Source organism: Colius striatus, chromosome 12, assembly GCF_028858725.1.
Source record: "Colius striatus isolate bColStr4 chromosome 12, bColStr4.1.hap1, whole genome shotgun sequence".
Classification (NCBI taxonomy): Eukaryota; Metazoa; Chordata; class Aves; order Coliiformes; family Coliidae; genus Colius; species Colius striatus.
Genome location: NC_084770.1, coordinates 26149030 through 26176456, shown reverse-complemented (window position 1 = coordinate 26176456; position 27427 = coordinate 26149030). Strand labels below are relative to the sequence as shown.

Sequence of the window (27427 nt, the reverse complement as noted above, 5' to 3'; positions counted from 1 at the left end):
CCCACTGATGTATGTGGACCACTTCAAGTGGTATTGACACAAAGTTGTTTTGAAGCAAGTGCTGTCATCTCGTACTCTAGAAGCAGTGATTTCACTACACCTCTGAAAAATCAGGCTGCTTACATCAGTACCTAAATAAGGCTGTATCATGCTCATTTGGAAATAGTTTTGTAACTTGTGCATTCTTTCTCTCCCAATGAAGCAGATACAGTGGCAGATTAGATGACAGAGCACTATGCTTAAAGGCTTTTTTAATTCTACTCAAGACATCTGAGCCTTGGAGAAGGCAATTTGCTCTGGTAAAACAGACCTGTTGTCCCCCAATCTGGGGGTTTGTTCTTGGCTGGGTTATCAAAGCCATGACTGAGCTGTGTTGTCACAGCCCTGCAGCAGGTAGGAGGGAGGTTGAACCTGCTAATTTCCAGGGGTCCTTTACAGCCAATATGCTTGTGATTCTGTGATCACAGAAAAAGCACACAACTTGCTTAAACCTCATTCTTTTATTGAGAACAAATAAAGGAATTGTCTGTGTGCACTTTCTCAGTCTGCTGTATTGAGCCCTGATCTTGAAGGGAGGCTGCAGGTGTGTGGTAGGAGTGAACTGAGTGAGGGTCAGGGCTATTAGCAGCACGATGTCTCTGTGTTGTGGGGCTTCAGCAGCAGCATGGAAGAGAGACTTTCCCAGGCAATACTGGGAGATGCATGGTGAGAGGAGTAACCATGTACAATGCTGGTAATGTGTTTAGAAACTAGGAAAATACACAATACGTAGAGGAAAAGCTGTTGCTTCTCAGTTAAACCTACACAATCGGTCATTCCGAAGTCAGAAAAAGACACAGAAAGGTAAAAGCAAAATGCTAGATTGTATTAGTGTACTCTGAGAGACATTCAACAGCAATTTTATCCTTCTAGTTTCATTTACTCCTTAATGCATTTCCCATTGTTTAAATTTGTGAGATTTTGGGATAGGGTTACCTCAGACTCTTGTTTTGGCTCTTACTCGAGGGGGTTTCCGCAGATGAAAGTGGCTGATGTTTTATTTACATTGCTTAATGTGCTGTGTTATGAAAAGCAGATCTCTCTGTAGGAACACTGGCCACATTTTGCTGTTGTTTAAAGAATGGTTTGTGTGTCTCAGGCTCTTGGAAATGAGCAGGGGCTGTCCAGGAATGCTGAATTGGAGTTGTTTTGGTGTTTTGCTGAAATTCTGGTCAGGTCTGAAACGTTTCCCTTTATCTTCTTTGCATCAACAACAAAATCTGTGATCATATAACACTTACTACCAGTGGTAACCATACTACTGCAGTCATCCTGCAGCTTCCCATGCTGGGGAACTGGGTAGGTCAGGGGTAACCAATTCTTGAGCTTCCTATACAGGTCTGATTCAGCTCCTTTACTGTGCTGTAGTTTTTACCTTGCTTGCAATTGTGGTTTATTTACAAGAAAACAAGTTTTCAACCTAAATCACATTCTTCTCATAAAGCTTTTATGCAGAACCCATGTGATCAGGCAAAGTACTGGAACTTAAACCAGGCTCCTGGCTGGTCCCATTTGCTGCATCTGCTGTTAGAGAGGGGCTGAACGTGAGCTTTTCTTACACCAGGCTGAAGGACTTACCTCTCATCTCTGCAATGACCTCATCTTGAAGTTCTGGGGCTGAGCTGCTCCCTTTGGATTGGCTTCTTCCTTTCAGTGGCTGTTTGTAGAGTTGGGGACTTTGCACCCAGTGAAACTGATCTTATTTTTTAACAAAATATTTCCTCTTCAGGCCCACCCCCACCCCCCATCCCCAGCTTCATGTGGGATTTAAAATCGGACTTTGTTCTGGTTTACAGGCTGAATGCACTTAATTACTTCTGGCACAAAGTTAGACTCATGTTCCAGAAGTGGCACTACCCCAGAATAGTGCTTTGCCAGTGGGCAGCTCTTGGTCTGGCTCTGTAGAGAGCTGGCACTATGCTGGGCTGTGGAAAAAGGGTCTTTCAGTGGAGCATGGAGCAAGAGAAGAGAGATAGGGGGGCTTTTAAAGGGACACCAGCTCTGAACTTAGATGTAGGGAGAAAGCAGAGCAGTGTGAGAATATCCTCTTCAGGCTGTGGAAGGGTGGAGGTCAGAGAAGAAATTATCCTCTGGAGCTCTGTAACTCTTAGTTGTTTCTGAGGATGGTGTGTACCTGGCGAGAGAATGTAATGTATCTTTAAATATTGAGCTAGAAAGGATTAAACTATAGGACCAGATGGTGATATCCCTTGGTGGACTCAAGGTACCTGTGTCGCTGAGCTTTGCCTCTCTAACACTTCATCTCAAAGGTTTGCAGAGGAATCCTGAGCTTGTGGACTGAGACAGTGTGGGAAACACCTATGGGTCAGCTTCAGTCTGATAAATGTTACAGCAGCCACACAGAAACAGCTCTTTGCTGCACAGAGTCTTTCATGGTTTTGACCTTTAGGCTTTTGTTGAAGACCCATGGTGTTTATTTACCAGGCAATTCGTGCAGTAGGTCACTGAGAGTACTGCGTGAGTGGAGTTTCTGTTGGAATAATTTATTTGCTTTTTTTTAGGCCAGTAATTATTTACTAAGTATCACCAGTTGTCTGGAATGGCTGGTTAATTATCAGCTCGCCTCCACGAAAGTGCAGTAGTGAAAAAATAAAAATGTGAAAGTTGGTTTTTTTTCTGCTGTCATTTCAGGTACTGGGTCCACGTGTCACATCTGAATTGTGCTGTACTAATTCTCTTAAGTACCAACTCAGCCCATCTCCTTGATGCACACTCACGGCATCATGGCCAGCACCCAGGAGCGCCTGAGCTTGTCTTCCTCTCCAAACTCAATTGGCAAAGCTTTCTGTGAAGATAAAGACTTTAGCAGGTTACACGATGAACATGCACCTACTGCAAACCACCCGTCCCCCGAGCTCATCGAGGACGTGCGTGAGAAGGGCTTGCTGCAGGCAGACCTCATCGACAACATGAGCAGCCCGGTGACTGCGGCAGTGCTGACCAGCATCAGCGAGGACTCCAGGGACCAGTTTGAGAACAGCGTGCTGCAGCTGCGAGAGCAGGACGAGTCTGAAACAGCCATTCCTCAGGGCAACAGAACACTGTGGATGGAGAAAGCAACAGCGGGGCGGATGATGTTAAAGTGCAGTTCAACAGATCAGGCAGTGGGAGCGGTGGCTTTCTGGAGGGACTTTTTGGTTGTCTCAGGCCCGTGTGGAACATCATAGGCAAGGCTTACTCGACTGACTACAAACTGCAACAGCAAGGTAAGGAGGGAAGCAAACCTTGGTTGCTTTTGGGGGAAGGTGTGAAGATGGGGAAAGCAACCTCAGGGCTGTTTCTCAGCTTTCTGTGTGACTGTTTTGAGCTCGCACAGCCCTGCTGTGGGTTTGCAAAGAGAAATCCTGTACTGTACAGCCAACAGCCACCTGATCTAGGTGGGTCTGCTTTAGCAGGAGGTTGGACTAGATGAGCTCTAAATGTCCCTTCCGCCCCTACCATTCTGTGGTGGAGTCAAAACCAGTTGCCTGCTCTGCCTCAAGCCTTGGAGCATTGTGACAAGGTCTGAATCTGAACTGAGTATTTGTGTAAGTGAGGATGGGGAAGAATTGTGTTGAACGCAGGGATTGTACCAACTACTTAATTTCTGCACTTTTTCTTCATGCTAGGTGAAAAACATTGACATAGGCATTTCTACCTGTGTGTATAAAGACTGTCTTTAGTTGACCACCAATTGTCAGAAGTGTTGCTTCTTTCTGGGCATATTACATAAACTTTCATGTCTTTCTTTTCAGGAGTAATTTTACTCTTGAAGATATCATTCAGTACTTGCAGTTCCTGAAATACATCCTTTAAAGCTTATACCTTTTCCCTTTAGATGTATAAATATTTATACATAGAATATGTAGTTTGGGAATAAGTAATGTCCCAGTCAGTTGCATTCATGGATCTTTGGGGGTTGCTGAAAGCTGAAGAGCAGAGTATGCTCTGCCTTTGGTGTCCAATTTCTCCCCTAGCACAGGGGGAGGGAAGTGGCAGATGGGGAAAGAACAAGCTGTCGTTAGAATTAAGGAGCTGGAATGGTTGCTTATTGAAATGGGAACAGCCTGGCTACTGTACTATACCAGGGGTAGAAATCTCCTATGTTGTTGTGTTCATGACTCAGTACTAATCTGGCATGGACAAACTGTAAGATACGTGATCAGAAAACCCATCTAAGTGGTTCATATCTAAACCCCAGAGCTGGGGTAGGGAGCAGTTTCTGATATGAGGGAGCAGAGCTGTTAAATAACGTGTTGGGTGAAATAAACATGTTGCTTCGAAATAAACTTGCACCTTCTTCGTAGAGTAAGTTGTTTCCAGTTCCTAACTCTGGGCAGGGAGACCACTGCAGAATGGCTGGTGCCTCGTAAGCAGCAGCCTCTTGTCTCTCAGACCTCTGTGCTCAGCAAGAGTTCACTTGGGTTTGAAATCCTGTGACAAAGTTAACTCTAAGTTTTGTCTGCATGTTGTAAACTCAATATGTCATATGTGGGTGAGTCTATAAATAAAAGAAGGGACTGAAAATTCCTTGAGGAATTAAGACTATCAGGGTAGTGGCACAGTGTGTGGAGCCAGAAGTGGTGGCTGTGGCAGACATGGCTCGTGGCCTGGGGAGCCTCCCTTGTGAGGGAAAAGGAGCTTAGAGCATCCAGGTAACATTCAAAGGAGGCATGCTGTCAGTATATTTGTGGTTTGCTGCTTTTGTTTGCATGCTCAACCTTTTGAAGTGAGGCTGAAGCCTTTCAAAAAGGACACAGGTGCAGAGTTACATGGGCTGCTTCCAGCAACTCTGTGGCTCTTCTGACCAAGCACTATCTCAGTAGGACAGACTCCTCATCACTGGCTGCTTCTGAGCCACCACGTGCTTGTGTGTGCCTGAAAGCTCAGGTGGGCAGCTTCAGGAAACCTACCTGTGAGGCAAAGAGATTGTATTTTGCATATAATTGGGATAGCAGATGCATTGGAGACCACAGTTTAATATGTGCTTTGATGGCCCACAGGGGACACTTTCTTTTGTGTGAAAAGCCACTGATAGAAAAAGATTGAAGCACCAACTAATGAAAACGAGCAGCTGAGAGTGTTGTTGTGTTTGGGGGGTGCACATAGAGCTTCTCTTTGTATGCATAGAAGTATCTTGCTGTTCTCAGTGTCATGAGCACGTTTAGAGCCACAGATTTATGGACACTTTGCAGTTTGCCCTTGGCATTAGGCCCTTCCTAAAAGGGCAAGTCTGAAATGGCTACAGATGTGGTGAGGCTGAAGATTAATTAGGATTTGCTGTACGTGGCCTGTGTGGTTTAGCTGCATCCTCAGTATCTTCACAGTCATAAATGAGAGTCAAAGACAAATTTTTTTGTTTGTTTTTGATTATTTTTTTCCCTCTGGAGCTGCTCAGTTGGACAGATCTCTCTGGTGGTAACAGTACACTTCTGTTCTCCAAGGATAAGCCTTTTTAAACTGCTTCTGTGCTAAAACTTGAGGATTTGGTCAGAATATCTATGTTTTGTTTTTCACATGATCTCATTGTGCTTCTTGCCACCAGAAAATCTTTCTGGGCATGTCATCTACATAGAAGCCAACTAGTAACTGAGGTATGTGATTCCTTTTATTCCTGCTGACTTTTAGCAAGAGCACAGAGGATGTGTTTCTTCCACATGAGGGAAGAGAAGAATCTGTGTTTGTGCAGGTATTACGTGTTTGGAGAAGGCAGGCTGAGATGTCTCTGGACCTTCCAGCAGTAGTGAGGGGCTTGTGGTGGCTTTTTGTTCCCCTGGGAGCTTATTTAGAGCTTTGGGCTGTGGCCATAGATCTGTGCAGGTGGTTTTTAGTTGGTTTTTTTTTTCTTCCCTCTTCATGAAACACCTACTTTTAAACCAGAACAATCCTTTGTGTTGGGCTGGGCCAATAACTGGGGCAGGCATCCAGTTTGGACCTGCTGCCCCAGGGAATGTCACGTTGCCTGCAGATCCTTCTGAGTACTTTTGGCTCTCCTGTAGGCCCAGACTCTAGGATGTGGTGGTAAAACATAAACAGGTTTTGTACCTTTTGCAAGTGTGTGGTACTTGAGTCCATATTGTCTGCAAAGGCTTGCCTTGTGGTTTGGTGAAAGAGGGAAAATATAAGACTTATATCAGATTCCTTGTTATCACTGCTTGAGTTTCCTCCTCAACATCTGAGATGGTCATCAAGTTTGTTTCTGTGTTTCCCTGAAGGACCCACACTGGGCAGAGTTTGCTCAGCTGGAAGCTGCTGCAGGGTGGTCTGCTGGTTGACTCAGCAGTGCCAAAGGCTGGTGTTAAGTGCCCTGCCTGCTTGGTGAGTTGGCATTCCTGCAGGGAGCCGTTGCTTTTGGATTGGCCCCTGGCTGCCAGTTGGTCAGCTGAGCTTGAAGGATTTGGGGTTTGACCCATAAAAATCACTCCTGACTGTTTTTCCAATTGTTTGCCCTGATTTCTAAAGGCTGTTGGGGAATGCTTTCAGGGAGGTATGCTTAGTTCTATGTGTCTACCACTTATTTCACTTGACTCATTGGAACTCCAGCACTTCACAGTAAAACTTGTTTGTGTTTTCTATGGACTCATTAAACTTCTGAGCCATTTCCTTTGGATTAAGAATTTGGCTTCAGGAGTTGCTTTCAGCTCCCCTTTCACAAGTTATGTGTTTACTGTCATTGTGTGCATTTGTAAACCTGGAGAGCAAGGTGCTTTATGAAGTAGTGCCTGTGTTTGTGGGGTTTCTGTAAACCAGAGATGCTTCTTGTCATCATGCCAGTGCTGGCGAGCAGCCAGTGCTGCTGGCAAAGGGCAAAAGCTTGCTTCAGATAGATTGCCTGGATGGCTCAGGCTGCTCCTGCCTTTCTTCCCCATGGGAAACAGATTCCCATCATTCTACTCAAATGGTTCTTAATCACCTTAGAAACACAAGCTCTTGCGTAATTCCTGCTGCTGTTACACTTCGGTATAACCACTGGTTTCTTTAGGCCCAGAAAATTCTGGAATAAAAACTGCTGCACCCTGATGGGAGAGATCCTCGTCTCTTCTTCTGGAGGATGGGGGAGTGCTAGGAGAGCTGTAGCAGGCCCTGCAGCCCAGGCAGTCTCAAAGGATATTTAGCCAACTCACAGATTCATAGAACAGTAGGGGTTGGAAGGGAAGCTGGCAGTACAGTCTAGTCTGATGAGTGTGTCCAAATGTGTTTCCTAGCCACCCTGCAGTCCATCCAAGATGTTTCACTTCTGGACAGACACTTTGACTTACCTGTGTTTAGGCATTGTAGCCATGTGCCCGAGTTCTTGCAGCGGGTCTGTGTGAGACCCTTTCTGTTTCAAGCTCTTGGTTGAGGTGACAGAGATCTTTTCATCACCTCTAGTGTGCTGTGTGTCTGACTGTACCTCCTGTGTACATGTGTTGTAGCTGGGATGGCTGTAATTCACTGTTCTGTGCTTCAGGGTGCTGTGGGGCTGTATAGGCAGTGGGAGAGCTTTGTACTTGCTCTCAGGATGATGTCCATGACCACTGTTTTCAGCTGACAATGTGTTGAGACCTTTCTTTTCCAGCCTTGTCCATTGCCCTTCTGCAGAACTGATAAGATTAACTTTGTCATGGTGCCCCTTGTCAGCCAGTTGTCCTTGAGGATGGTCCCAGGGAGCTGTAGGGAGCACACACACAGGGTGATTTCGATGCCTTCTTTAACTGGTGTGTTTGGATTGTAGTAGACTATGCAGGTTTGCAGCACTAACTCTAATACAGGTTTTCAATCAAACACAGTCCAGTGCTTTTCTCTGCCAGCACAACCTTCTCTGGGAAGCTTTTCAGTGCTTGGTGTGTTACGGGAGCCAAACAAATCACTGATCTGTCTGTCTTGAAAGGTAGTAACATGTTCCTATACGGTGAAAGGGCTTTTTTTTAGTTCTGTTTTCTTGCTGTGGCATTATATGTTACATATGGTTCATCTCCTTGTTCTTGACATTCCCAAAGGTGTAGAGTGTGAACACTCATTGTTAGAATCATAGAATCCCAGAGTGGTGGAGGTTAGAAGGGCCCTACAGAGCTCATCCACCCCAGCCCCTGCTAAAGCAGGTTCCCCTCGCTCAGGGGGCACAGGAGGGTTTGGGAACCTCCGGAGAAGGAGCCTCCACACCCTCCCTGGGCAGCCTGGGCCAGGGGTTTCTTTTCAACACCAAAGGAATTTCTCCTTGTGTTTAAGACCTCTTTGTGTTCCAGCTTGTTGCTAAACTGAAACTTCTTCCCTGTGTCAGCCCTGTGATCATGAGGGTGCTGATGGGATGTGGGAAAGGATCCATCTTACCCATCACACACGAGATGACTTTGCAAGAGCAAGCACATGAGCTTTCACTTACTTTGTCTACACTCTCTCCCTACTTTTCCCATTGTGGAGCTTAATTATGTAATATTAGGAGCAAATTAGAGCTCTTAAGTGACAGCAGTGTAGTTACCCATTACTTTGGATGCTTCAGGGAAATAAATGACTGTTCTGTTGTGTGCCTTGTGCAGGAAAGGTCATGTTCTCTCACATGGGAAGTAACAGCTCTTTCAGTACAATGCTTTAGTTTTGATGTCAACTGTTTGTCAACAAGCATCAAAATCAACTTAGAGTTGCCGCCTTCTTTCAGAAGCAATGTATTTGTGAATGAAATGGAAACACATCTTATTTATTAGTATCCTTATTTTTCTTCATATGAAATCCCTGTGCATTTAATGTCCAAGTATCTAAAGAATTAAATACCAATTATAACTATGGTGACAAAATATTGTTCAAGTTATTTGGTGAAGAAGAACACTGAGTGTTTTAAAATGCTTGAAACGTTCCATGGTCAAGATGGTGGTCACAGCGTGTTTTGTGCATCAGTTTCTGTTGGGTTCTTATAGGGACAGGCATTTCTTGCTTCAGTACCTAAAGACAAGTTTGCTGATAGGCAATATCACCTTCACAGTGTCACTGCATTCTTGAACACTGAGGATAGGAATCATGTGCAGCAAATCCAGAGTTCCTGGGGTTACTTAGCTGTGATGCATTTCAGCTGAGCGCTGCCTGCGCTGCCTTAATGCTTGTGTACAACAGCAGGCTGCAAGCAGATCTCTGTGTGAAAAGGAGACTTGTGTCTGTGCAGAAACACGTGCTGAGGATTGAACTTGGCCCTGCAGAGTTGAAGGAAATTTTTGCAGTAGATGAAGAATGTTTGGTTTGTCCCAGTTCAGGGATAAGAAGGAGCTCTGGGGTCTGGCTGTGATGGGAGCTGCCTTTCCTGGGCCATGCCTGCAGAGCAGCCGTTTGGCAGGAGACATCCAGCGAGTGTCTATCTGTCCCAGGAATGGTGTGAGGGAAAGGCTGGAGTCAGGATCAGTACACAGACAGTTTGGGTATAAGAGTTTCCCTTCAGCAGCGATGGTATCTAAACCAAACAGTTATGCATGGTCCCAGTTGCAGCCCTGGGAAGACTCCAGTGTCTTCCCAGACTTCAGAGTCTGGATGAAACAAGACACGTTCCTGTGATCTGAAATAGGGATCTGTACAGGCACAGCCTTCTTTTAGTTCAGCAAACAGTGGGTTACTTCTTGGTTTTGCTGCTAAATAATTTATTCTCTAAACTTAAACATTTATTGAGTTACAGTAAATAAATGATTGCCTGCCTTTTGTCTTGCTGTTTGTGGGATGTTAAGTTTCAAGGTGACTCTCAGGCAGCAAAGCTTTTTGTTCCAATGGGTACAACTGTCTTGAAGCAGCTCATGCAGTGCTGCTGGACCACTCTGACAGGCTCCCTACAAGATGCATTCCTAAGAGAAGGAATCGCTTGGGGCCTTTTTTGCCTGTTTGACACTGATATACACAATGTTGGTTTTGGAGAGACCCACTTCTGTGACTGGTGGTGGCGGTGGTTCATGTGCTATGTGTTGGGCAACTTGGTGGTTGCTGATCTGTGTTTTACAACTTTTCACCTCTGATTTTTCCCTTTTATTTCCTCTTTTTTGCCCTGTTTCAGGGGAAGTGGGGAGACCTGTCTTTTTTGGCTTTTTTGCTCAGTTGTCAATGCAAAATATCATCCACCACCCCCAGAAAAGTCCACCTTGAGATTTAGCAAGGGAGATGCTGGGTACTATCCCACTGTGATCTTGCAGCAGAACATTTTGTGGCTTTGATCTCTGATGTTGTTTGTTTTACTTGCTTCTGCCTAGACACCTGGGAGGTGCCATTTGAGGAGATCTCAGAGCTGCAGTGGCTGGGCAGCGGTGCACAAGGAGCTGTCTTCCTGGGCAAATTCAGGGCGGAGGAGGTGGCCATCAAGAAAGTGAGAGATCAGAATGAAACAGACATCAAGCACCTGAGGAAACTCAAACACCCCAACATCATTGCATTCAAGTAGGTTGTGAAACTTGTTAGAAATGTGCCTTTTAGCTAGGGAGGAGCCACTTGCGTGTGTGTATTTTAAAATCCAGGGACTAAGCTTTCTATAGAACAAAATGAGCGGCCGTTCTCCCTCATAAGTTGTTGGGAAAACAAAGCTGTGGACACTCTTCTCCCCCAAGATACCTGCTGTGAACCCTACAAATCTGCAGGTGTGGAAGCTGAAGGAAACCTACCCCTGTCACAAGCCTGGTTCCTCCTGTTCAAAGCATGCAGGAAAATTCCCCTTCTTATGCAGGAAGGAAAGCTGTTAGAGCTTCACCAAGGCAAATAGGTGGTACTCATGCCCCTCCGTTGCCACCTTTGAGAGATGCTCTGGGACTTTTCCTGTACTGATCCTCACTAGCTGTGTGTTCTCTTTGACAGAGGAGTTTGCACTCAAGCCCCGTGCTACTGTATTATCATGGAGTACTGTGCACATGGGCAGCTCTACGAAGTCCTGAGAGCAGGGCGGAAAGTCACCCCGCGGCTGCTCGTGGATTGGTCCACGGGGATTGCAAGTGGGATGAATTATCTGCACCTTCACAAAATCATCCATCGAGACCTCAAGTCACCAAAGTGAGTCTCTAGCTACTTACAACCTAGTTGTGGTTGTCCTTTTCTTTTCTGGAGATATAGTTTAAAGGTCAAGTCCAAAGCCCTGTTGCTTTTTTCTGTGTTGGCTCGTATGAGAATGAAACTAATGAAACCTATTGCCAACCCCCTCCTGTGCTGCAGTTTAACAGGACTGGAAATTTTACCAATGTCTTACATGATAAATAGCTGTCAGGAAATATTTTTAATGATTTGATGGTGTCTGGCCCTTTTTGAAAGTGGGATATTCTGTTGCTGTTTTCATTTTCCTTTCTCATTTGTTCTTTTGTTATTCCTCTGGTTTTCTGGAATACATCTTTCTCTGTTGCTTTCTGACTTAGAATTATCTGGCTCCTTATGTTCTTATTCCCTAGAGATGTTTATGTTCTTATTCCCTAGAGGTTTATGCTCTTATTCCCTGGAGGTTTATCACTCCTTTAGCCTCTAACATGACTGTGGCAGTGTGTTAAGATAATACTTTCAGATGTTTTACAGTGCAGTTTAAGGTTCAGCTCTACTAAAATCCCCAGATACAGTGAATCTTCAGTGACTTGTTAATTTGCAATTCTATCAGGATGGATTTTTTTTGACCTGTAGCAGTTAGAGGCACAAAACACAACCACTCCAAAGAGAGGGAATGCTTTCATTGGTGAAAATGCATGATCTGTTTTCTTGTACTGCAGTTGTGAAGAGCGTGGCCTCATCAACTGTTGCTGTTGAAGAAGGGATTTACTCCCAGTTGTTGTGGTACAAGACAGATTGCAAAATGCTGATTTGTTTGTGGTTTGTTTTGTTTTTTCCTCCCCCTCCAGTGTTTTAGTTACACACACAGATGCAGTAAAAATTTCAGATTTTGGTACATCTAAAGAACTGAGTGATAAAAGTACCAAAATGTCCTTTGCTGGAACTGTGGCTTGGATGGCCCCTGAGGTGATACGCAATGAGCCCGTCTCTGAGAAGGTGGATATCTGGTGAGTAGTTACTGATGTTTGACTGTCTTCACCTTCTGTTTAGCTGCTTGGTTTCCCAGCACTTACATGTTCAGCACTCTTCTCATTGTAGGCATGGAGATGGTTTGCTATGTGGTGGGTCATTCCTTTCTCCACCTGCTTAGTGCCATGAACTTTGTCACTGAAGCACGGGCTATGGTGGAGAGAGAAATGGGATGCCTGTGTAAAGGCTGTGTGCTGAGATTGGAAGGTGCCTAGTAAGACTCAGTGCAGGCTGTCTGTACCTTGCAAGTCTTAAGGAAGCAAATGCAACAGTTCTTTCCTGTGTCATTATCCAGGCCAGGACCTTCTTCCAGTTCTAGTGCACAGGGGCCCCCTCAGCAGCTTCAGCAGAATGGGTATTTTTCACCAGCTTTCTACTCTCCTCAAGGCCACGTTTGAGCTGTAGGGAGGCCTGTACTCTGCTAGCTTGAAGGATCCGACCACCTTTTGCTTTCTACATATTGGACTTGGCTGTTACTTGTACAACCACAGGGTTACAGTTGAGTGAATCTAACCCTGGATCAAAGAGGAAGGAAACCAGCACACATTGTAAGAGTTTTTCTGTCGCATGTGAACTGTGTTCTGTGCCCAAAGGAACATGAGGAGAGGTTTGGATCTCCATGACACTGAGGAATGCTTGAGAGAGGACTCAGCCTTGGAGCTCCTTTGGGATGCCTCTTCACAGGTTTCAGGGTCCTCAAGGGATCTGCATTTCTGTTTCAGCCTTGTTATTTCTGCATATTAAATGTCAGGAGCCAAGAGAAACACCCTTCTCCCTGCTTTTGCAGCTAGGATGAATTTTCCTTGTGGGGTTTTTTTAGCTTCAAATGCTGCCACTTCCCCTAGGCAGCATGTCAGTGCCATGGGTGGTTCTGAGCATGAGGGGAGTCAGGCAGCAGCCTGCTGCTTGTCTTCTAGCTAAGACCTGGGTCATGACATTAAGTCAAGATTTCCTGTAGGGAAAGGGAAAATCTTGTAACCTGCTGTCTGGGGCTCTTTCTGTGCCCACAGTGTTGTGTGTGGTCATCCTGTGGGGACATTGCAGGCTGCAGCACAGCCAGCTCTTCTACAAAAAACTCTGAGGTGGTTTGGGAAAGAGAAATACACTCACCAGTTGTCTGCTGAGTGCCTCCCTTTGAATCACAGGTTTCCCAGGAGGAGTGGTGGTGGATTTCCACCCTCAGTGTGCCTTAGGTTCAGGAATATGTGTGGAGCATCCAATAAAAACAGGTGGCTAATTCTGCTGAGGGCCATGAGCACTCCTTTACTTCTTTCCTTAGTGACTTAGAGATGATGCTCCATGATGCAAACCTAGAGATGCTTCAGGTGCAAGTTCCTCACAAGTCTGCTGCAGTGGTGGTTACTCAAACTCTTCCTTGCCATCCATTCTTCCTTCAAGATGAGTAAAAGCGACGTTCATGAGTGCCAGCAACAAATGAGAACAGTTCTTAAGCTGCTTGTGTGTGTCCTCTCTCTCTCTCATCTTTAACAACATACTGGAAAAACTTATAGTCTTATCAGGAGTCTTAAATCCTTTGTCAGCTTATTAGTTACCATGCAGGTGAGATGATAACCTCTGGGTTTGAAATGGAGACGGTTGTACCTCAGCCTGGTTGGTAATGTGCAAGTAAGGGCAGCGTTGGTTCTCTGCAGGGTTCTGTGTACCTCTGCAGTGACTGGTTTGGTAGTTCTTTGGTGATTTATTGGGTGAAGATTGTAAATAAAACAAATAACTGTTTGCTGTTAGAAATGAATTGTTCCTTACTGCTCACTTCACTGAGGAAGAGAGGCAAAGGGAGGTATGTCTTTCAGTTCTTGTAACAGGAGTTTCTCTTCCAGGCAGAGTTCTCCTAATTGTTTTTGTCTTACTTTAGCACTTAGGTGTGTTCCATTTGTTTCTTAACATTTGCATTACAGTAGTTACAGCACAGAGTCTCAAACCTATTAAACTCTTACCTAGGAGAATAAATAACACCAGAGGGAGCTTTAGGCTTGGGGAGAAAAAAGAGAAGTGATATATAAAATGAAAAACCCAACCAAACCTTTGTTGACACTTCTTGGTTCTGTCTGTCCAGTAGTAGATGCCTGTTCTTAGCAATAAGGACAGCCTGTCTGTCTCAGAAAAGCTGACTTTCCTTGCCATTTAACAGGAGTAAGATTTAATATATCTCACAAAGAGATAGCAAAGAGTGAGGGGAAAACCAATGGGGTTTCGTGTTCAGACCAGTGCTGGTGTGTGAAATAGCTACTCTTGGTTAAAAACTAGTATGTAAACACTGTTGCACCTGCTTGCAATTTCAGATCAGTCATACTGTTTTGCCAAACAGTTTTTCTTCAAGCTCCAGATGTTTCTGTTAAGTTGATTTCACTCAGAAGCTTTTGTCCTGGTTTACTTCTTCATCAGGTCCTTTGGAGTGGTTTTGTGGGAGCTGCTTACAGGAGAGATTCCCTACAAGGACGTGGACTCTTCAGCCATCATTTGGGGAGTGGGCAGTAACAGCCTGCACCTTCCTGTCCCTTCCACCTGCCCAGATGGCTTCAAAATCCTCATGAAGCAGACCTGGTAAGAGCCTGAACCCCACACTGCACAGACCTAGGACTGACTCACAGCTCTTGCAAGAGCTCTCAGCAAAACCAATAGAACCAGAGTCATGGTGGGAGTGTTGAGCCCAAAGTAGACAGAGGGCTCTTAAAAATTATCTCACTTGTCACAAGAGTGGTAAGTTTTCACATACTGGATTCTTCTTCCTTGTAGCAACAGGCCTGGGGCATTTAGAGCTTAGAGGAAGCAGGAGGAAACCTGTCTGGTTTGCTGGGTAGATGGGGCAGGGCAGGGAGCAAGTGGAGACTATTGAGAACAGTGAGGAGTTAATAGAAGTGGGGGAGCAGAGCTTGGTGGGAGCCCCTGTAGGATGGCTCTTAGCCAGGCATTGCCTGTCCATTGTGAATCAGGAGCAGGCAGTATGAAGTTCATGTTCAGGAGCCTTCACAGAGGTGACTGCTTTGTTGTAGCAAAGTACATGATACAAGAGAGCTGTGGAAAGAGAAAAGGAACTGAGGAAAGGTATGGGTAAAATTTCTTGAGACTGGCTCCAGAGTGGAAGAAAATGATTTTTCACTCTGAAATTCCCTTGTGTGTGACTGACTCTTGAGCTGGTTAAAGAGAAATTGGAGCTTTGTGTATGAAACCAGGATTCTTACATGTACAGATATGGAAAATGCTTTCAGTTTCCTTCATGTGTCAGATTACAGTTGAAACTCTTTGGAGTTCTACATGAATGCTTTGTCTTTGTAATTGCATCTTGGCACCGTGTAAGTGGTCTTCTAGCATTTTCCCACCCCACGAGTTTTACCAGCCATCCTCTTGATGGCACAAAGGGAAAACCAGGCCAGTGGCTGCAACTGCTCTGGAGTTGCAGAAGGTCCTGCTGTTGGGTGTCAGGGAGAGCTGCTCTGCCTGCTGCACCTCTGCACAGGGCTGCAGAGGGCAGGCAGCAGCTGGTGCAGCTCTGCACACTCACTCCATGCACTGGTGTCCCCATCTAGTGGAAGTGGGTGCTCTGTGGGGGAAAGGTGGCTGAAGTCCTCAGAAGAACTGAGTCTGTGCAGCAAGTCTGGTAGGTTCAGACTTCAAGCTAGTGTGCTGATCTTTCAGTGATACAAATGGTTTTGTGCTTGAATGGGGTCTTACAGAGCCGTTCAGTGCATTATAGGCTCAGCCATGTACTGTGTGGCAACAAGGATACATTTAGTGTTTGTAGACACCCTGTTCTCTTGAATGTAAATTGTCATTTCCACTAGATTGATTATTCCCATTATAAAACTGGGAAATTAACAGGATGGTGAACTGAGGTCTGTTTCTTCTTGACAAACAAGTTGGGAACAGTTTCAGTTTGCATCCTACCTTTCACTGTGTAGTCACGTCCCCTTTGTTGGCTCAGAATAGATCATCCCAAAGCAAAAGCTGAATACAAAACACCTCTAGCACAATAAACTCCTACTCAGCGAAAGAGACAACCAGAAAAGCTCCTTTGCTCTACACAGCTACACGATGCAGAGAGTATGTTCTAGTGAGAAAGCCTTTCAGAAGGGTTAGCCTCCTCTCATGGTGGGGCATTTGTCTGTTGTGCTCCAGGCAGAGCAAGCCACGGAACCGACCCTCCTTCCGGCAGACACTGATGCACCTGGACATCGCATCTGCTGACGTGCTGGCTACTCCTCAGGAAACCTACTTCAAATCACAGGTAACTGGAGAATGGCTCTGTCCCAGGAGTGTTAGAGTTAGCTCCAAGGACGTGGTTTTGGAGGCTGCATTGAGTGCAGATCCATGCTTTCAGTTTGATTCCTGGGGAGAGGCAAATTGAGGGGTGTTTTGAAATCTCATACCAAAGCTTTCACAACTGAGACCTCTGCCAGCTTTAGTCCAAAACTCAACGTGGTCTCCTTCTCCCTGAGGCCACTGACTTCAGAGGTTCTGCTCCCTGGAGATCACAAGACTGCTGAGAGTAGAACCTTTCCATTTATGATGAAGATGAGCAGGGCAGCCAGTGGGTCAAAGACTCTGGAACTTTGGGGGAAGTTCTAATTCTTGGTGATTCCTCTGAGCCCTATGCAGTGAGCTGTTGTCTGCTCTTAGGAGGGAATGGAAATGAAACCTGTACAGTGCTGGGATGCATGAGAGGAAGTGGTGTGGGTATTAAAACTGCAAGAACCAGGGCTTCAAGGGGCAAATAGAGTTAGTATCACCCCTGTGATGTCTTTGTCATGAACATAGATTTCCAAGTCATAAGGCTTTCTGTCTACTTGGAATACCAGAAGGAAAGAAAACATTGTCTTGGGGCAAAGAGCTGTAGGAAATTTGAAAAGTATTTTTTTAGAAAGTGCAGATGTGTTTTAAATGATCTAATGGCTGGACATGAGCTAATTCACAACACTGGAAACACCACTGGAAGGTGCTGAAGCTCCCAGAACAATTCAGCTAACCGAAACACATCTTCAACCCAAACCTGTAACTTTCTGTAGACACAAAGAATGTTGCCCAAGAGCTTTTCTTTGGTACAACCAGGGATCCCAGTGCTTTGTAAATACCTGAAAGTAGGTTGCTTTCCTAGGCTGAATGGAGAGAAGAAGTGAAGAAACATTTTGAGAAGATTAAAAGTGAAGGGACGTGTATCCACCGGCTGGATGAAGAGCTGATTCGTCGTAGAAGAGAAGAGCTGAGGTCTGTTGATAGTCTTTCATCTTTACTGCTCACTTTTTCCCTATCCAGATTTCTTTTCTTCAACTAGATGGTCCCAGCTCCCTCAGTTTTTTGTCAGAGGGCCCTATGCTTCAGAACCCTTGAGTATTCTCATGCTCCTAGGCCATGAGCACTGCTTGGCTGAGGGAAAGCTATAGAGAAACAGTGGAAACTGTCCCTGCCCTTGGGCAGCCTGAACAGTTTGCCCCAAGCAAGGGAGGCAAAGGCTTGTGTGCTTACCAGGGAGTATTTCTGTCTGAGTTTCGGTGTTGATGAGAACAGCACTGAAGCAGGTGCATCCATCTCAGTGGAAAAGGCATGTTGCAGTTTGCTGTGAGCTTTCTGGGCTCTGATGTTTTCTTTGGATTAGTTATTCACAGAGAAGTGAGCACATTCTCAGCCCACAGGGAGTGAACACGCTGTCAGCCCACTGAAATGCATTTTAAACATTCGACTGACTTAAAAATGAGAGCAAAATGTTTATTTAAGAAAGGGAAAGTGTTATCTTCTGTGATATAAATCTGCAAATACAGTTACGATAGAGAACAACCAGCAAGTAGAGAGTTGTGTGTCAAGGCTGAGAAACCAAAGGAAGCTGTGCTCAAGGAGCATGATGTAGTTGTTGATCAGTGTTCCCCCAGTCCTAGGGAGCTTTTGATGGTCACATCTTTCAGCTGGGGCTCAAGGTAACTGCTGCAAAAATGCTGTAGTGGTGTATGGCTTCAATTACAAACAGATGACTTCTTCCCCTCCTTCTTTAGAAGCTGATTTAGCCCCCTCTCTGTGCAAACAGGATGATCAGAGCTCAGGCAAAGGGCTCATGGATGCATGTGAGGTATTTGCAGTTGCCACTCTTTCAAGACTGTTAAAGAGTTGCTCTCTTAGAACACTTAACAAATGCAACTCACTAAGTGCTGGTCCTGGACCGTCTCTGATTGCACCCTTTTGTTTTACAGGGAGTGTGGAGGGAGGTGAGTGGAGAAGACTTTATGTAAAGTAGGGAATCACAAAGCACTGGTAACGCCAAGGAGACAGAAAGAAATGTAGGACATTAATTTCTTCACGTGAAGGATGTGCAATTGTTTCCATTTAATTAGTGATCACTCTTAACCAGACAGAGCCATAAAATGCTGCAGCCTTCAGACACAAATTCTGAAACAATTCACATTGAGAACAGGGCAAATGAGAACAAACTTAGGATATAATTACGCGATGCTAGTTTGTATCAGCTGCAGGAGTAACTTTGGCATGAAATCTCTTGAGGTGCTACCATCTCACAGTGCATATTTACCCAGGTGACTGCTTGCCAAGCAAGTGTATGACAACAGCCCTTTATTTTTATGGAAATAAACCAGTTATTTAGTCAAAGAAGGAAATGCCCCATATGTTGGTAACTATTATTTTAAGAAGCTTTCCAGGTGAAGAACTAAAGGTATTTGGGAGAAAAGTGGAAGGATTTCTGAGAAGTACTTAGCCCCTCTCTCCTTCTCAAACGGACCAGAGTGTGGCTGGCATGATGCAGAATGCCACAGGAGCTCACCTAGTACTTCCATCCCTCACTGGAAGGCTGAGAGGCATAAAGCACGTGACAGTTAAAGAGTTTAAGTCAGCACTTGGCACTTTCTGGAAAAACAACCCAGGAATTTACACATTGCTTCTTATTCAGTGAGTAAATTGCTTTCAGGTTTAGTGTTGTTTGGTTTGGGGTTTTTTTTTTAATCAGAACTAGTATTTTCAGTTCCCTCCCAAAACAACCCTGCAATTGTGCACATCCTGCAGGAAAAAACCCAACAAACCCCCATCTGCAACATTAAGCTGCAAGAACTGTAGTGGGAGTCATGTGGGGAAAAGCAATCTAAACTTTTTTAACTACCCTTCCAAACATCTTCCACTAGGCAAATGGTTTCCTGTTTTAAGACAGCACATTCACACAATTCAGGTTTGAATACTCAACACTAAACACGCATCTAGTGGCAGTATGAAATATCACTGGCTGCCTAATCCCCACAGCTTTTTCATACCTAGTGACTCTGGTGGGATTGCTGAGCTGCTACAGAGCTAAGAAGAACAGGACTAACTCATCATCTTTTCCTTTCCAGTGGGAGTTCTGCAGACAGTTATTCTTACAGGTTGTCACAAAACAAGCTGTAATTTCACTATTTCTGTGAGGCAGGAATAAGAAATCCTTATTACCATGTCTGCAGGGAATGTGATTAAAAGAGACTGTGCTTACTTTAAATAACTACTTAGCATATTAACTTTCAATTTGTTACTCCTAAATAATTTCTCACCTGAAAAGGAGACCATGCTTGAGTGCATCAGAATAGGAACTTCAGTGGAATTCACTTCTACCTACAAAAACTCCTCCTCAAAGAAAGTCTCTAGATAAAAGCCTAGCCATGAGCAATTAAGAGATGCAGCCACTTCTCCTTTGCCATACAGTGTCTCATGGCTCACAATTACTCTGCTCAAATCATGAATGGTGATTCTGCTGATCTTAAATGTCTGTCTTTGCTCTCCCCAGTAACAGAATAGATTGATGGATGTACCTGATGATATAACTGATTGTTCAGGGCACAGTAAAAGCTTTCAAAAATGTATTGCTAGCATCCATTAAATTCTGCTCACGCAGCACACATTCTCCTAGAATGTTCAATTAATACAGCACACATCCTAATGAACAGAAGCAAAATGGAAGAAAATTATATGACAGTAAGACAACAATATTTTAAAACATGAAATGTCAAAGTGGTGGTGTGGTTTTGAGTTTGATTTGGGGTTTTTTTTCCCCATTTCTTCTCCTAAATTATCTGAAAAATTAAGTCATTTGGACCAGACAAAGAACTACAGTTACAATAGGCATTAATGAACTCAAAGGAGGAATCACAGAATCACAAGGGCTGGAAGGGACTTTGAGAGATCATCCAGTGCAACCCCCCTGCCAGAGCAGGACCACCTCAAGTAGGTCACACAGGAACTCAGCCAGGTGGGTTTGGAATGTCCCCAGAGGAGACTCAACAATTCATCTTTAGTCTCAACGTGTAACCATTGCAAACACCTGCATTCTCAGTAAGGCAGAAGTTAACACGACTGGAGATGCTGAAATTTCTGTCGAGGCTGGTAATTTGATCAAAGCAAGGACTTCTATTTGAAATTCTATTTTATGGTTTCCAGCAGAAAAGCTTCACACCACTAATCTTACTACAAATGACCAATAAGAACATTTAACATATGTGAAGGATCCTTCTACATTTCCAAGAGTTAAGCAGTGGGTCAGACACGTGGACAGCGATGGCTAAAGACAAATCTAACACTTCCAGGTGTGCTGGGATGAACAGCATTTAGAATAGCTCTTAAAAAGATGGGAATTTTGTTTATTTCACTTTGTTCTATTAGGTTCATCCCTTTCTACAGCTTTACACAGTGTTAAGGAGCCCTTCTTGTTTGACTGGAAGCTATCTTGTTATATTATTGCTATTATCAATAAAAGTTCAAGGGAAGAAAGGTTATAGGGCCAATGAATCCTGGTACCCTGTTTTTTTACCAGTATCTTTTAACTGGATCACTCACAATCCAGCACTATAACCTTCAGTGATGTTTCTTTTCTTCCTCATGTTGAGATCTTCACTATTTTTAACTGCATTTGCACAAAACCCTGCATACAAGAAGCTAAGCTTTTAAATCACTGCTTTTTGCATCACAAGCAGTCATGAAAGCCAGAAGATAGTGAGAAGTACAATTTGCTTTTATTGCCTAGCAAAATAAGATACACATTTCAAGCACTGGCAATTACACATATTGTATCTGCAGAAAAAAGATGGCTTTAATTTGAAATGTGGTTTGAGCTTGGAAAGGTTTTTGCAGCTTTATAACCCTTTCACAGGTCTGTTTTGGATATTTAAAATAGAGCCTCTTTCATACTACTAGCCCAAAACAGGCATCTCCTCTTAGACTGAAAATTATTACAAGAAAGGTTATTACCTAGCTTTACATGGTTAAAAAGAAGTGCTCCAATTTAATGGGCTCAGTTGTCTAAATTGTGGACTATCTGCTAAATATTGCCTGACTCTACAAATGGGACAGACTTACCTATGCAGGTCTTGGCATGTGAATGAGCCTCATAATCTCTGTTGCTCTATCATAGGGTTATACTGGAAAGGAAATGCACTTCACTATACACAAACAGCTCAGAGAACTCATTGCCACAGAATACCACTGAGGACAAAAGCTTAGGAAGGCTCAGACTAGGATAATACATTGATGGAAGAGAGCAAATCTGCTGTCATAGTAATATACCTGAAAAACCCAACACAAACGGTTCAGGCAGCCTGGTGACAGGCTTACCAGGAAGAACCTGCTACAGATAGCTCTCTCTTACCATCTGTAGGTGTACATGGTGTATGTCACAACCTTGAGATCGGATTCACTTGATTAAACTGGATTTAACAAAGCCTGCATTTTTTAGCAGATGCACACCTGTACAAGAGCATCCACTGGCCTCAATGCTGTCAAAATATGCCACAAAATATGCCAGAAAGTCACTATTTATAAATGGAGAGTATGCTTTTTATGGTTTTCTCACCTGAAAACACAATCTTTTCACCATAAATACAGTCCTTCCCCTACTTTCCTTCCGAATAAATACAAATCAAGCACTTTCTGAAAAGTCACAGAGACGTCGAACTGTTTGGCTGCTGTGGATGGGCTCACTGATGTGTTCAGTTCATTCAGGAGAGAATTAAATTGCAAAAAAAAGAAGAGGAAATAACATAAGAAATTTGAGTCATGGTTCAGGCCCATCTGGGAACGATCAGCCATAAGTACCAAGTGCCTCTGGAACCCGCTAAGGACAGAGAGGGCTGGCTTGTCATTTATGGTCCCAGTGTCTTTGTCTCCTCCCACCCTGAGCAGTGCAGGGGGCAGGGAATGGGGGTTTCACTCAGTCTTCTCCCCAGGGCTCCTACCTCTTGTCTCACCTCAGGGCAGGTGGACTCCTCACCCGTTGTCCCTGCTCCAGCACGGGGTCCCTCACAGGCCGGGCAGGCTCCGATGGACCTTCATGAAGTTCCTCTCCCGTCCTGTGTGTGTCTCTGCGGCCGCGGGCACCCAGCACGGCCTGCGCCATGGCCGCCCCCTCACGCAGGCTCTGCCCGTCCAGCCGCACTCACACGGAGCTGCTGGTGGGTTTCAGCCCTGCCGTTGCCCTCCATGGGTTTCAGGGGTACAGCCTGTGTTCTCACCACGGGCTGAAGGGGGTGTCCTTCCTCCTCTGACCGTGGGGCCTGCGTGGGCGCCTCCATCTTACACCACTCTTACACCTCTTCCGCCTCAGCTTTCCCTCCTTAAACAGTGTGGCAGAGGTGCCAGCTTGGCCCGGCCAGGGCAGAGACGGGTCCCCTTCAGAGCCGGGGGATGTTTCAACAACTGCTTAGTGGGACCAGCACTGCAGCCCCCTCCGCGTTATCAAGCAGAGAGTGTCTGTACACAAACCCACGCCAGGCGTCCATGCAAGCAGAGGGAGAGGCATGCCACACATCTGCTTCTTGTCAGCATTCAAGCCAAAATCCATGTGACAATTGTTTTGCTTTTTATTACCATGCATACCATAAAATTCCGAGCCTCTCCCTCCTGTTATGGATATAGCAGCTTCCAAGCTGTTCACGAATTGTGAACTGTGGGGTAAAATGCTTGGTTAACCAACAATTACTTACGAACTGTTAGTTAAACAGGAAGAGCCATGTGGAAGGGTCACGGCAAAGCATAAAGGCTGCTAAAGGGCTTCAACAGGGTGGTTGGTTCTGAAAATAATGAGCAGAAAGCATGCTTCAAACTTGAGCAATTTCTGTGCATGTTCTTCGGGAGCTCTGATGGAGAACAGCTTAAGCCCAAGAGCTTTGAAGGTCAGGTGGGCAAAGAGCAGCACTGGTGGGTGGTGATGCAGCTTGTTTTCTTTTGTATTACCAGGCTACCTTACTGCAAATTCCTCATTACCTCATTTCCTGGACTCATGAGAAACTGAAGGAAATGGAAAGGGTGAGGTCAGTTCTTCCTTCGTTACACTTGATGCCTGTTCTGGTTTCCTCAATGTCTCCCCAGTAACTCATTCTCTAAAGCTGTGCATCAGATATTCCACCTAAAAATCTCAAACATAGAATTGTTTAAGTTGGAAAAGACCCTTAAGATCAAGTCCAACCATTGACCTAGCACTACTAAGTCCACCAAACCGTGCCCTTAAGCACGACATCTACAGAAGTATTTGACACTACTTTTTATACAACAAGCAGGATCAACAGGAAGATAAATTATTTGAGGCATAAGGCAGCATAGCATCAGAGACTATTTGCTAAGAAATCGGTGTCTTGGAAGTGGAAAAGATGGTGTTGACTATCAGCACAGAGATGGGGAGGAGACAACACGTGCTTTCCTGTTGCTCATGGGAGTCTCTCTTCTGCCCTGCCTGGTGCTATTACCACTGACAGTCGCTTGGCAGAGGTAAGCCATAAAAATTCAAGGGGTTGTCAATAAAGTAGAGAGAGTCCTGCCAGGGAAGATGACATCCTGGCAGCTCATGGTCAGACAGGAGGGCAGAAAGCCTAGTGAAACTGAACATTGTCCAAGGGCTGCTTCTGCACAGAGCTGGGATCCAGCTTGGAATATGCCCTAAGCGAGTGGAGACAGATTCAGCTACTCTCTCCTTCCTGAGATTCATGCCGCAGCTGGCCCAGTGACTGCTGACACAGCCATGTACATCACCTTGGAAAAGGCTATTCCAAGAATCAACATCGTTATTGAGTTTGCCCTTCCCATTGAAGGGTTCATGAATTCCTGAAGAGCAGGGACTGTACAGACCAACGTCTGTCAATACAGACAATTCTTGTCAATAAAAGAAATATTAACAATCTGTAAGAGTCTGTTTTGTAACTGGCAGTGAGCCCTCCCTGCCCCTGCCTTGATCCACAAGGTCTTTGGTTATCTTTTTTCCTCCCATCTCACTGGGGCCTCTGCCATCCTAAGGAGGGTGGAGGTGGATGGGGGACACTGAGCAAGAGACTGTCATGGTGCTTCAGTGCTGGCTGGGCCAAACCACAACAACTGCATGGATTTGTAGTGCTCACACATAATATGTAACCCACAAGCCCTTCCATGAGGGTCTTGGTGCCAGCATTTCAGGTGCCCTTCGACTCTGATCTCGTTACCTGTATGCTTGCTGAGCCTGTCTCACCCCAGGCTGCTACTTCTCTCCAACTGCATCCTCCCAACTTCTCACCCTGATTGCCTTCCGTAAGTTCAGATCTTCATACTGAGTAAATTTATGGTTAAGGATGGCAAAGCAGAACTTTTACCCTCTTTGAAGTGCATTTCTTAATACAGACCCACACTTTCAGATGACTGCTACAGTAAATTTGCTCTTTACAGACACTGCATTACATGATGATAAATGGCACAAACTGCAAAAAGTACTAGGTCCTGACCAATTCACCTGTGATTAATTCTTTCTCACATCACAAGTCTAACTACAGAACTGTTAAGAAAAAAGTAAACAGTAAACAACTTCTCTAACTGTGGTCCATCCCCACCAAAAAGAGAGAGGTTGGTTTAGGTCACCCTTGACTAAAGACTGGGTAAGCATTAGTACTGTCTCTTTGTCAAGTTTTTTGGTAAACAACTCTCACCTCCAAGTGCCATATCCATGAATGTTATACAAACTGAGAGCTTGATACAAAGAGACTGACTTTCTGGCTTTCCAAATGTAACCCAGAATACATCATCTACCCCAGAAGAGCCCACACAATCATGCTTTAAAGTTCTGGTGTTTTACAAAGAAAGGAAGGCTGCTTCAAGTTGCTATTGAAAAACACTACTCTTGATTTCAATCTTTGTTGCACCTGACCTCTGCCCAGCTGGGCTAATGAGGTCACGTTCCCAAACAAATAAATCAACATAGCTGTTCTGAAGCCAGCAGTGCAACATTGATTTACACCAATTCTAGTTTTGGGGGATGGAAAATAAGACTTCGGGCTTTGAGGGCTAAGAAAGTCTTACTGGTGAAATATAGGAAACAGCTATAACAGTATGCTACAAAGATTTCTCTCATGTTTCATTTGCAGTGAAAGATTCAGGCACTGCTTTCCAGTTCACAGAAAATATGATCATTTCAAACTCTGAGGAAAGGTATTTAAACCAGGTGACAGTATTCAAAAAGCAGATAGGTGGACAAAGTGGTGTTTTGAAACCTTTCAGAGAATTAGTGAATGCTGAATAGCCTAAACCAAAAATCTGCTGTGATATTTCTTGCTCTTCGAGTCTTTGTTTCTCTCTTTCACATTCACAGATGAAACACATTTCCAGCATAAAGATCAGCAAAACGGAATGAATTACAGCCTAACATTTATGACTTCTTAAAACACAGCCAATAAAGCCTGAACAGTTCATTCTTTGGAACATTTTCTTCTGAAAGCTATGGTTTGACACTTTAAAGAATCATTTATTTCTCTGTTTTCCCCTCTCATAGGAGCTGAACTAAAAATTGAAAATGAAAAAGAAACCCCAAAACTTCAGCAGACAAGGTAATGCTTTCAGTTTGTCTGAATTTGTGACCTATTTCTGAGACTGAGAAAAATATTGCACTAGTTATTGACTGCCATAAAACAATGCTTTAACATGAGTATTTCTGTTACTGCTGACTGGGGAGATGGCTATTTCACCTGCTCAGAACTGTTGCCCTCAACCTCTCTTCTTACAAACAGACTTCAAAGGAAGTGCAGCATCTAACTACGCCCTACTGCAGAACCAATAAAAACATCATCAACTGTACTCAAAAGATGCCACAAGTGCAGCTGTGCAGAGTAAATTCAGGGAGCCATTATGACCAGACAAGGCATTGGTGCAGAACTGTGGATGCATGTATGAAAATCTAGAACAGAGGGCTTTAGTGTGAAGCATGGTTAGGTCAGTTTTTGGTACACTGTACCCTATGCAGGGCATTGGCCTGCAGGCATGGTTGCCATTTGTGGAGCAGAGCTGATTCCACACAGGTGAAGAGAAGCAGACATGACCTTTTCCTCTTTACTAGCAGGATTCTGTTGTCCTTTTAGTAATGTAATGCAAAAGTGTAAAGTATGTTTCTGTTTTCTCTCTGGAACTTATAACATTATCAATAGAAACTGCTGGGATTTTAATTAAAGCAACTGAAAACAGCTCTTAATTTGGGATTTAATATTAGCACACATTTTGCAACCCAAGATTGCAGCAACCTGCTTGGGCACAACAGCCTTCAGGTAAACCAAGCTGTAATGAAAAGCTGTTCTTAGCAAGGTTAGTCAAGTAACTAACTTCTGATAACTTAATAAATTAAACTGATTGCTCTGCTCAGGGAAGACCTGTGAAAACAGCACCATCCTCTTCAATTTACTGACTCTTTGAAACCACCATTCCATGAAATATGCAAAACTCTAGAGACTGAACCTAAATGGTACTTTTCTACAAGTATTTCACTTCAGGTCTTGTAGGTCACTCATGAATGGGCCTGCTAATGTGAGGGAATGTCTCCCTACCCTTAGTGAATGGTCTTAACTAGAGACTCAATTGTGATTTATAAGCACACTAGAATTCAGGAAAGAAAAGGCAAATAATGTTAAAAAAAATCACAAAGAAGCAATTGCACAGGCTCAACATTCCTAGCAGTACTTTTCTAACCTCTCTTTGTCCTTGCTTTTCATTTTCTAGCATAAGCTAGCTGCAAAATGGAAATTAATGCCAAAATTTACTGCAAGCATGTGTGGTTCTGATGCAAACAGCCCTCAGATGTTGCTAACAACAAGAACAAGATCAAACAGTACTGAGAATACATGTTGAAAGCATGTCCTCCTCCAACCAGATGACAAAACTTTTATACTGACTGGAAGCAAAGAGTGTAGTGGATTATGATGAAAAAAGGTGAATTTCTCAGAAGAGAAAGGAAAAGGCAAACAAAGAAAATACAACCATGGTGTGGGGAGGTGTTTGAAGAAATAAGACACCTTTAAATAGGGGGTTTTTTTTCCCTAAATACACAAAATACTTGTAAATGGTTCTAAGACATAGTCTGACTGTATGGCACGCTACAAATATGCCTGAAAACACCAGAAAGTGCCAGAATAAACTGCCACATTCAGATAGG

The 27427-nt window shown here is 44.2% G+C and overlaps 1 protein-coding gene across 1 annotated transcript in view; it reads left to right on the top strand.

Moving 5' to 3' along the window:
• Nucleotides 1-27069, top strand: part of LOC104555647 (mitogen-activated protein kinase kinase kinase 13) — a 76860-nt gene extending 49791 nt beyond the window's left edge. The window contains 10 exon segments of the mRNA XM_062005908.1: nucleotides 2692-3093; nucleotides 3096-3266; nucleotides 10236-10419; nucleotides 10831-11022; nucleotides 11850-12008; nucleotides 14434-14592; nucleotides 16165-16273; nucleotides 17141-17250; nucleotides 25781-25835; nucleotides 26995-27069. Of these exon segments, the coding sequence (XP_061861892.1) occupies nucleotides 2766-3093; nucleotides 3096-3266; nucleotides 10236-10419; nucleotides 10831-11022; nucleotides 11850-12008; nucleotides 14434-14592; nucleotides 16165-16273; nucleotides 17141-17250; nucleotides 25781-25787 (1419 nt within the window). The 5' untranslated portion in view covers nucleotides 2692-2765 and the 3' untranslated portion in view covers nucleotides 25788-25835; nucleotides 26995-27069.
• The last annotated feature ends 358 nt before the right edge of the window (nucleotides 27070-27427 follow it).